We start from the raw sequence: 10,125 nt of genomic DNA, 5'->3' as shown, positions 1-10,125 counted from the left end.
AAAACGAGGGGCGGACACGCCGGGGTCCCGCGGGGAGGCGGGAAGGCGCCTGGCACCCCGTGGGGCCCCAGCACCCGCCACCCACACCGCCCTGAACGCCGCGCTGCGGGTGCTGCCCTGGCCCGCGCCGGCCTCCCCCGCGTCAGCTGAGAGCTCGGGTGCTAACGGGAGAGACGGGGGCGCACATCAGAATGGGGACGCTGGGAGGATCCACTTTATATGGGTGCCATATTGAATAGTGTTTGCTACAGTTTCACTCATGGCTTTCAAGATGCATCTGATCCTAGCATTCTTTGCTGGCGCGTTTACATCTGTCATCAACAGCTATCAACACCGACAGTGCCCCATGAGATCGTGCCGCCTTGCACGCTCACTCGGGTGACACCGCTGTTTTGCCGGTCACTGCCGTTAGCCCAGGTCCTCCCTCTGGCCCCCGGTTTTCTTGCTCAACATAGAGGTCAAGCGCTCACACATCTTCACGGGCAGAAAGCATCATGTAAAAGACTGCAAAGTATTTTGAAACTCTTGAAACTCATTAATTTGAAAAAGTGTTTGAGTAGCTTTAGGCCCCAGGGACAGGGCACGTGGCGGTGACAGAACTTGCCTTGTGGAGACAGCCAGTTGGTCACATAAACCACAACTGACGGTTGACAAGGAGAGGGCTGTGACATCGTGCAGAGAGAGGTCTGACCGGATGGCCGTCCTGGGGAGGGCCGAGATCAGGTGCAGAAGAGGTGCCTTGGGGTGGGGGCGGCCATCAGAAGTGGGGCCGGTGTGGCTCTGCCTCGGAAACCGGGCGGAACGCTCTCTGGTTTTAGCTCTGAAAAGATCTGGCCCCCGCCTGGGGGTGAGGAGGAGATCTGGGGAACCCTAAAAGCCCTGGCGATGGATGAGGCTGTGAAGAACATTACACGTGAGACAGTGATGCTTCAGACAGCTGCGCCCAGAGCTTCTGCCCGACAGGTCCAACCCTCTGTTACTCAGCTTTTCCTAAGTGTCATCACTTCGTGTTAAGTTAGTTTTAAGTTACAGGCATGTAAATGTAGTATTTGGTGTTGAATAACTCCATTTTACTTACGTGTTCTGTAAATAAAACACTTTCTCATGAAGTTTTGTAGTTTAGAATAGAATTAGAGTTTAAACACATGTCTCTTCTCCGTTCCTATGAAAACATTCTGATTCCTTTTGAGTATATGTAAATGGTGAAGAAAAATAGCAATCATTTGTTAAAATGTCAGAAAGATATTGAAACAGGTATGATTTTTTAAATGGCTAAATGACCTTTAAAGGTGGATGTCTGTGGCCTCTGAATGGCCGAGGTGTTACGTGCCACCTGCTGAAGGGGGGTCAGCCAGGAGCTTCCTGTAGAAGGAAGTTAGTGTATTTTTGACAATATCTCTGTTTTTATTTTAGTTAATAACTAATAGAAATTTCCTTTTCTACTGTTAAAAAATCCTGGATTTTAAACTGTTCTATGTATTGATGAGGACTCAAATTGTTTGGTTTACTTCGATTCAAATACATATTCAGTTTCTGCTAAAATGATGATCATAGCTAAGGCGCTTTGAGATTTTTCTTATAATCAAATGAACTATCCTGATTTTAAATCACCAAGAATATTGAATTTAAATGGTGCAATTTAAAGGCTGCGGATCAAGAAAGGCGTGCACCCCCTGCCGGGAGAATAAGACGCATCCAGCTAACTGTTCTTGGCCTTTAGCCAGACTCCGCCGCTGATGGAATCTGCCCGGAAGTCATGATAAGGGTGCTCACTACCGATTCCGCGTGACAGTGAGAGAGCGGGTGACGATGCCGTGCCCAGGGAACAGCGAAAGGGGTGGTCGAATCGTTGCAGATATAGGACAGGCCATCAGTTAACCATAAAGAAGTGGGTATGAAATTTTCACGTAGGAAAATGTTTATGATACGAAGAGAACAGAATGTTAGGTTATAAACAATATGCAGAGAAAAAATGTTGACAGTGGTTAGTTCTAAATTGTACAATTATGGTTGATTTTGACCTTTGAATGAAGAATATGATTTATTTTATATGCAGGAATCATGTTTTTTACAATGAGAGCCTCTCACTGACCCCTTTTTTAGGTGGTCAGGTCTGTTTTACTCAGCCTTGGAGAGTGGGGAACTGGCCGATTTTTTTGAAAGCGTTTCCCCTTAGCCTGCCAAGATCTCCTCGGCGGAGAGGGCGCGGGCGACCTCGGAAGGCAGCACAGCGCCCGGGCACCTGCCTGCCGGTTTGGTGCGGAACACGTGTCAGAACATTCCCACCGGACAGATGCAGCGCGTCCTCCGGACACTGAGACCGGACACGTTGACTTGGAATGCAGTCATTTAAAAAGCAGCTTCGACCAGAGAACTGGTTATGGGCTTTTTGAAAAGCATGGCGGAGCTTCGGGTTCAGAACAAACAGCCGCGTGTGGCTTCGCTGTCCCTCCGTGGTGGCCAGCGCTGGGCGCCCCCGGCCGTGTCGGAGCCGCTTCGCTGTGGGGCCCGTCACCGGCTGAGTTACTCCTACCGCAGCGTCTCTGTTCTGCTGATCTTTTACTTTGCTAGAATGAATTTTTAAATACTAGAAGTCGGAACTCAGGTTATATAGATTATTACTCAAAAAGTAAATTTTTTATTTTGTTACATTTTCAAGTGACTGGATTCTGTCTTCAAGTCTGTAAGAAAAAAAAACTGGAATGAAGTAATAATTGCCTTATGTACCAGCTAACACACAGTTAAATAAACGAGTCCAAGCTTTCAGTAAAAGTACCTTAATTTCCTGTAATTAGTAAAACATCTTTTGTATAGGAAAAATTCAGTGTAGAGAAAAACATAAATGTTAAGTGATCCTCATTTTCGTCGGAGTCAGCATGGACCCGCAGCCCAGCCGAGTGGACGGTGCTGGGTCAGCATTCCATCACCGACCGTCGTCGCCCGTGCCCGGGCGCACTCTGGGCCTGCGCGGGCCGGTCCGCACCGGCCGGAGCAGGGAGGTGTTACAGACTCAGCTTAATGCGGAGGCTGATGAGGGGCCTGATCTTTCAGAACATGGGTCCGTAGCTTTTAACACTCGGGGTCATGGCCTCCCCCCACTCACCACTCCCCACAACAGGGACAGTTTAGGAGGTCTGCGGGGTTCCCGGAGATCCACACCCCAGCCCTGACTTAGTGCCACCAACAGGCACAGGCCGAACAGATCTGAACGTACTTAGGCCCTTCTTCTAATGTCAAAGGCATTAACAGCTTCACACACTTAGATCTGTGACCTCTCACGCTGCTTTAAGTAATGACTATGTGTCAAAAACGTGACGTTTGGATACCTATTTAACCATTTAATTTGATGCTTCATATTTAGTGTGTTTTGACCAAACTTAAAACAGCCAGCTGGAGTCTGGGTGATGAAGGGAAGGGACTGTGTCACCATGCTGTGCCCGGCGGTGTGCCAACGCTGGGGATGGCATGGAAGCTGGCTCACTGGTTCCTGTCCTCGGGCCCTGGCATATCCCCTATCAGCCCGCAGTGGCCAGAGGCCTTGGTGTCCAGCTGGCTGGAGAGCAGACGGGAGCAGTCTGGTGCAGCCTGAGCCTGGGAAGCTGTATTTTTCACCCGGTGGACAGAATTTCAGAGTGCCCGCCCCAGTGCGTAGCAGGACATAGGGTGCAGTTACCTTTTTCACCAGAATACCAGGTGTAGGTAATTGCAAGTCGCTGACAGTGAACTACCTCTGACTTAGCAGGTACGTACGTACGGATAATTCGCCAGCTGACTTAGAGTAACACTTGTGAAGGAATTGGGAAAACGAGGAAAGCGAAAGCACCTAATTGACTAAAATGTGCCCTCTGGTCAGACCGCGATGCCAGCTCGTGTGCTTGAGCATCTCGGGAAGAGGACGCGCCCCCCGCTCATGCCGCACGGACCTAAATCCAGCTGAGACCCGAAGCCCAGTGTTCGTTCACGTCTTTAAGATTAAAGGCAGAGTTACCCTGGAAAGGTGTTTGCATTGTGGGGGGTCGGGGTGGGGTCCTGCAGACCACCCGAGAATGTACGTGTGTCACCTTTACAGGGTTCCCCGACTATACTGTCTCCAGCGGAAGCTGCTAGTTGCAACCCCCAGTCTTCACGTCATCGCGATTTGTGTTTTGACTGAAGACTAATTTGAGGGGTGGGAGTAAAACGTCCTTTAATAAAATCCAGTTTTCGAATCATAGAGTTTTTCATTTAAAATGTGCATTTTTAAAGGGATTAGGAGAGTGTTTCGGATGGCCTATTTGGAAGAGAACATTTGTGAACGGCTTTTGTCATCCCTGAGTTTCCGTGTGGCACAGAGGCAGTAATTCCCATCATGGACAAACATGGGGATTCATTTTTCAAGGTGAAGGTCATCGTAAAATCTGCAGAAAGTAAACTCACTTGGTTTCCTAGTGAGGGCCTCACCGTTTGTTCCGTGGCAGCGTTTTCGATCCCAGCCTGCAGCATCAGGTCGTTGACATTCTTCTGTAGGTCCTCGATCCGACTCCCCATTTCTTCCAGTTCAGTGTTAAGGAGAGCTGCATGCAGAGAACCCCACCCCCCGCAAAAGCCCTCAAAGACCCTGCTTCCAATGGTGCCTCCCGACCAGGTGACCCTGCACCAAGGCCCTGGCAGTGCCACTTGTGACACGAGGGAGTCAGAGGCCGAGTGGACTCACCTGACTCACGTCCGCAGGTACCTGCTGGGGTTTCGTAGTGTGTCTGTATCCTTGGCACTGTGGGCTCAATTCCGCGAACTTGGCTCCTCCAGTGCGGACGCAGACTTGGGAACGTGAGGTCGTCTGGTATGTTTTCGTCGTAAGCGAACTCCAACAGGTATGTGAAAGGTCATGGGAATGAACCGAGTTTACGGTTATCATGCCAAATCTCCTTCCCTGTGGGCGCCCGTCTCCAGAACCAGACATCGCACGGTGGTGGTTCCACGTGCAAACACTTTGCATACAGCTTTTGAGGAACGAATTTGTGTGAATTCTGCTCACACTGTCAGGTCTTAGGGCAGCTGCTCCCCTTGTCTGGATTTGCTCAGACTGGAAGCAAACATTCTACCTTAATTCTGTTTGAATTCATGTCTTAACAAAGCAGTGAGCCGATCAAGTGATAAAGCACAAACATACATAGGGCCAGCTGCCTGTGTTGGGGCCCACCCTGTCACGCCTGCGGGTTTGAGTGTGGTAGGGTTTGAACGCCGTCCAGCAGGCCGCCCGGCTTCCCTGAGGGCTTGGTGGGACAGACCTGTGGGCCGCGTTGTTCGTCCTTGCCACACGATTGCCTGTCCTGCCGGTCAGGCAGGAAGAACTTACCTGTGGGTGCCGATTACACCCAGGATGCCACGTAAAGACATGAATGTGAACACCAGGAAGTCCTAGGTCCACAATTACCCACTAGAAAGGTATTCCGTGATGATGTATCAGCCCAGAAGCATCACAGCATTTGCTATAAGAAAAGGATATTTCTGAGGTTCAGTGCTGCAGTCAGAGCTTGAAAATGTTCTTGGAGTTCCTGGAAGAGATTTTCTGCCTGAAATAATGAACCATAAGACAAGAGTATAAGTTTACACTTCGGCGTAGGCACCTTGAGCATCGTGGGCAGAACCAGCCACATACAGTGAGTTGGGTTTTGTCAGGGTGCCAAGGCCTTTACATTCAAAAGGGCAGCAGTCTTTCTGGCCAACGGGGCTGGGTCAGTGAGAGCCAAGTGCGTGACCCACTGGGGAGCAGGCCCAGCCCCAGCCCCAGCTCAGACAGGTGCCCCAACGGGGTCATTGGCCTGAACATCAGCTCTGGAACTATCACGTGTCTTGAAGACAACACAGAGAAAGTCATAAACCGCAGGCGCCATCTGTACATCATCTGACACCTTTTTCCCAAGACACAAGATTCTGCCTTTGACCCTGGCTTGCCGGGTCTCGGGGTCTCTGCGGGGGCGGGTTTCTGAGCCCCTCGGAGGTGCGGTCAGCCACCCGCGACCCGCCCCCAGTTCCCGCCCAGGAGGGGCTCCAGCACCGAGGCAGGGCGGGGTCCCCACTCACCGCGCTTCGCAGCGCCTCCCCGCCCGGGGCTTCGGGCCCCCGCGCGTCCATGTGGCCCCCGGGAGCGTCTGCGGCCTGGCGGCCCTGGAGGTCAGGGCGGCTGTCCCGGCGTCTGGTCCCGCAGCGTGGGCGCGGGCGGGGCGGCGGAGGGGAGCGCGCACCTGGGAGCCTGCGCGCCGCCCGAACTCCTGGGCGTGTGGCGCTGGGGACGCCAGCAGCTGCCGGCGTCCGGGAGGGGCGGCTCCGTCCCTGAGGTCACGGGCCTTGTCCCGGGGCGGAGGCCCAGGTCTGAGTGGATCCGCAGCTCTGGTTTCTTCGTTTCCCTGCATCAGAGATGAGCAAGGTGGCCGTGGACGTCATTCTTACAGAATATACGCGACATAAAACCGACCTTCATTACCACTGTTGAGTGCACAGCTCAGTGGCTTTAAGCAGAGCCACAGTGCTGTGCTGCTGCCACCACCGGCCACCACAGGACTCTCATCTCACAGACATTGTCCCCCGTTCAACTCACACCCCGCCCCCAGCCCCGCACCTCCCTCCGGCTCTACCTCGCACTGGGTCACCTTTCTAACAGGGGGATCAGCCCTGTAATCGCCCGTTCAGATGACAGGAAACTGCCATCCGAATCGCGTCCAGGCCTGTGGCTCTGTTCTGTGACCGGCACCTGCATCTGGATTTTGATTTTATTGGCTGTCGGGAATGGTAGCCTCGCCTCCCCCTCCCCCGGCGCCCTCCAGGGTCTGGACTGGGGCTGTGGGTCACTTCGCGGGTGGGCTCCCAGGTATGGCTTTAGCCCCCGCTGGACTCCAGCCCGGTGAGGCAAGACCGTGCCTGCCCAGGTCACCCCCGGGCCCCGGGGCCTAGCTCAGCAGCAGCACTTGGGTTGCCCAATGTGTGAAACACGGCCACACGTGCAAAGACGTGCAGCATCATTTGTCATCGGGAGAACACAAGTCAAAACCACGCTGAGGTCCCCGTGACACCGTCATGGCTGCAATCACAACGCAGAGTGTCGGCGAGGGGGCGGGAAGCTGGAGCCTCACGCGTCGCCGCCGGGGACGGCAGCCTGCAGCGCTGTGAAAAGCTAGATATAAAGGTGCCGTGTCACCCCGATTCCACCTTTCTGTGTCCACCCAAGAGGAACGGCACCACGTGCCCAGCAGGAACGCGCACACAAACGCTTATGCAGCATGATTCACACGGCGGGGCTGGGAGGAAGAACCCGTGTCCACCACGGACGAGGCGACTGGGTGGCCAGCACGTGGTGTCCCCTGCGGTGCAGTGTCACCAGCCGTGAGGAGGAGTCAAGCGCGGACGTGAGCCTTGGCGACATCACACTCGGGGAGAGAAGCCAGTCCCAAAGGCCACGTTGCAGACTCGATTCGTGTGGAACGGGCACCGATGGCGATGCACAGACACAGCGGAGGCGGCTGCCGCGCGCCGTGGGAGAGGCTGATGAAATGCTGGGGTGCTTTTAGGACGGAAATGGTCTCAAATAGATAGTGGCGATGGTTGTACAACTGTTGAACTGTTCACTTTAATGGGGTGGATTTTGTGGTCTGTGAATTATATCTTAATAAAGCTGTTCAAATAACTTTTTTAAAAATGGGTATCGGCGACATCACACTCGGGGAGAGAAGCCAGTCCCAAAGGCCACGTTGCAGACTCGATTCGTGTGGAACGGGCACCGATGGCGATGCACAGACACAGCAGAGGCGGCTGCCGCGCGCCGTGGGAGAGGCTGATGAAATGCTGGGGTTGCTTTTAGGACGGAAATGGTCTCAAATAGATAGTGGCGATGGTTGTACAGCTGTTGAACTGTTCACTTTAATGGGGTGGATTTTATGGTCTGTGAATTATATCTTAATAAAGCTGTTCAAATAACTTTTTTAAAAGATGGCTATTTTGCCATTTTCCATGTCTTTTTAGCATCTGTCTCTTTTCCTCCGAGAGGGGCTGCGGTGGGAGGGAGCGCTGTGTGGACACTGGAGTGGCCGATGGTGAGGGACATCTCTGTGCTACTTAAGGCAGAGGGCGGGGGATGGGGGGGCCCAGGAAAGCAGCCTCACTGCCGATGGTCTCTGTGGGTCCTCCCTGCCCCCCAGTGCAGGGCAGACCCACAGGGGCGGGGGCCAGAGGCAGCCTGGCAGCCAACCAAAGCCGGAGGGAGGTGTCTCAGCAGAAGGCAAGGGTTTCAGGGACCAGAGCTCACTCACGTGAAAAGCAGGGGAAAAGCAGGGGAAATTATTTAAGGGGTCACTTTGATGCGGGGCGGGGTGAGCCCTCCCCCCCACCACCCCGAGAGGCAGTGAGGGGCCTTGACCATGTGCAGGAAAGAATCCGAGTGGGTGCCAGAGCCAGAGGCGAAGAACAGTCTGTTAGAGAAGGGAACACGCTCGCCCCATGAGTGAGAGAGGAACCCAACGTGCCGGTGGAGGTCGCTTAAATGTTTTCCTTTCCGGAATCTTCCTGTAGGTCCGCCTGGCTGGCCCCTGGTCTGGCCATGTGCCCGTCACGAGGTCGCGTGTCGGGAGCACAGCACGCTCTGAGCACCACTTGGCTTAAGGTTTAATTCTCATGCTCGTCTCTGTTTCAGTCTCGAAGTCCCACCAGGTTCGTTAGGGCTCCACGTGCAAAGGAATGAGGTTGGGCCCTTACCTAACACCCCATGCAAAAGTCCGCTCAGAATGGATCGCAGACCCGAACGGAAGACTCAAACCATAAACTCGTAGAAGCAAGCAGGGGAAACTTCATGACAATGGGTTTAGCAACGGTTTCTTGGATATGACACCAAAGGCACAGGCAACAAAACATAAACATAGATAAGTTGTACTTCATGAAAATAAAAACTTTTGTGCCTCAAAGGACACTCAATAGAACAAAAAGGCAACCCACAGAATGGGAGAAAAAAATCTGCAAATCACATATCTGACAAGAGACTGATATCCAGAACATTTAGAGAACTAAAACTCAAGAACAAAGAACAGTCTACAGCCACGCCACCCTGAACAAGCCCGATGTCTGAGCTCGGAAGCTAAGCAGGGCCGGGCCTGGTTAGTACTTGGATGGGAGACCACCCAGGAAGACCAGGTGCTATAGGCATAAAAAATAAAAATAAGGGATTGTAAACTGACAAGATCTTTGCAATCTGTGAGGTCAACTAAAGGTTGCCTCCCCTAAAAAAAAAAAAAAAAAAACCGACAAAAAAGCCTGATTAAAAATTGGCGAAGGACTTGAATAGACTCCAAAGAATACATACAAATGGCCGATAAGCACATGGGAAGATGCTCGGCATCAGCAGTCACGAGGGAAATGCAGACCGAAACTTCGAGGAGACAGCTCTTCACGTTCACTAGAAGACCAGTTATCAAATGACCAGAAACCAAGAAACCACAGTGCCGGTGAGGGCGGGGAAGGACTGGAGCTCTCGCACCGCTGGTGGGGGCCGCTGTGGAGGCGGGGATGGCCTTGGAATCATCGTACAATTGCCACATGACTCAGCAAGCCCACTTCCGGGTTCGTGCCCAAAAGAAGCAAAAACAGGGACTTGACTAGACTTGTTCACAGCAGCCAAAAGGAGGGCATGACCCGAGTGTCCATCGACAGACGATGGATAAACAAAATGTGACATGTACACAGAGGAGTATCACTCGGTCTTAAAAAGGAAGTCAGTTCTGATACACGCTGCAGTGTGGGATGGACCTTGAAGACATTATGCCGGACTCGACACCGTGTGCGCGCACTTACATGAAGTACCTAGAGCGTTCTCACTCATGATGAAAGGGAGGAATGCGGTGGGTGCCAGGGCTGTGGGAGGGGCGGGGGTTCGCGTTTAATGGATGCAGAGGTTCAGTTTGGGAAGATGGAAATGTTTTGGAGATGACGGTGGTGACAACTGCACGTGAATGCACTTAATGTCACTGAACCAGACACTGAAATGGTTAAGATGGTAAATTTGATGTTATGTGTTTTTTACCACAATATGTATGTTTTAAGGTGCATCTCCCCAGCTTCACACCCGAGGCTAAGAACCCCGGGACCCAGGATTCTCTCCTCTTT

General features: G+C 52.6%; 1 protein-coding gene and 1 pseudogene across 11 annotated transcripts in view; one reads left to right on the top strand and one right to left on the bottom strand.

The window, feature by feature from the left end:
* Positions 1–2,010: 2,010 nt before the first annotated feature.
* Positions 2,011–10,125, bottom strand: part of HSBP1L1 (heat shock factor binding protein 1 like 1) — a 10,533-nt gene continuing 2,418 nt past the window's right edge. For 2 of the 11 annotated variants that reach the window (XM_025048146.1, XM_025048145.1), the window contains 5 exons: positions 6,064–6,386; positions 5,486–5,552; positions 4,694–4,819; positions 4,441–4,553; positions 2,011–2,567 (listed from right to left, as the gene is read on the bottom strand). In XM_025048146.1, coding sequence (XP_024903914.1) covers positions 2,379–2,567; positions 4,441–4,553; positions 4,694–4,819; positions 5,486–5,552; positions 6,064–6,114 — 546 coding nt within the window. In that variant the 5' untranslated portion in view covers positions 6,115–6,386 and the 3' untranslated portion in view covers positions 2,011–2,378. The other 9 variants (XM_025048149.1, XM_025048151.1, XM_025048147.1 and 6 more) reach the window with 9 other exon arrangements.
* LOC112481301 lies at positions 9,053–9,168 on the top strand (annotated as a pseudogene).

Source organism: Pteropus alecto, unplaced genomic scaffold, assembly GCF_000325575.1.
Source record: "Pteropus alecto unplaced genomic scaffold, ASM32557v1 scaffold14, whole genome shotgun sequence".
NCBI classification, from domain to species: Eukaryota; Metazoa; Chordata; class Mammalia; order Chiroptera; family Pteropodidae; genus Pteropus; species Pteropus alecto.
This window is presented reverse-complemented; position numbering and strand designations above follow the sequence as displayed.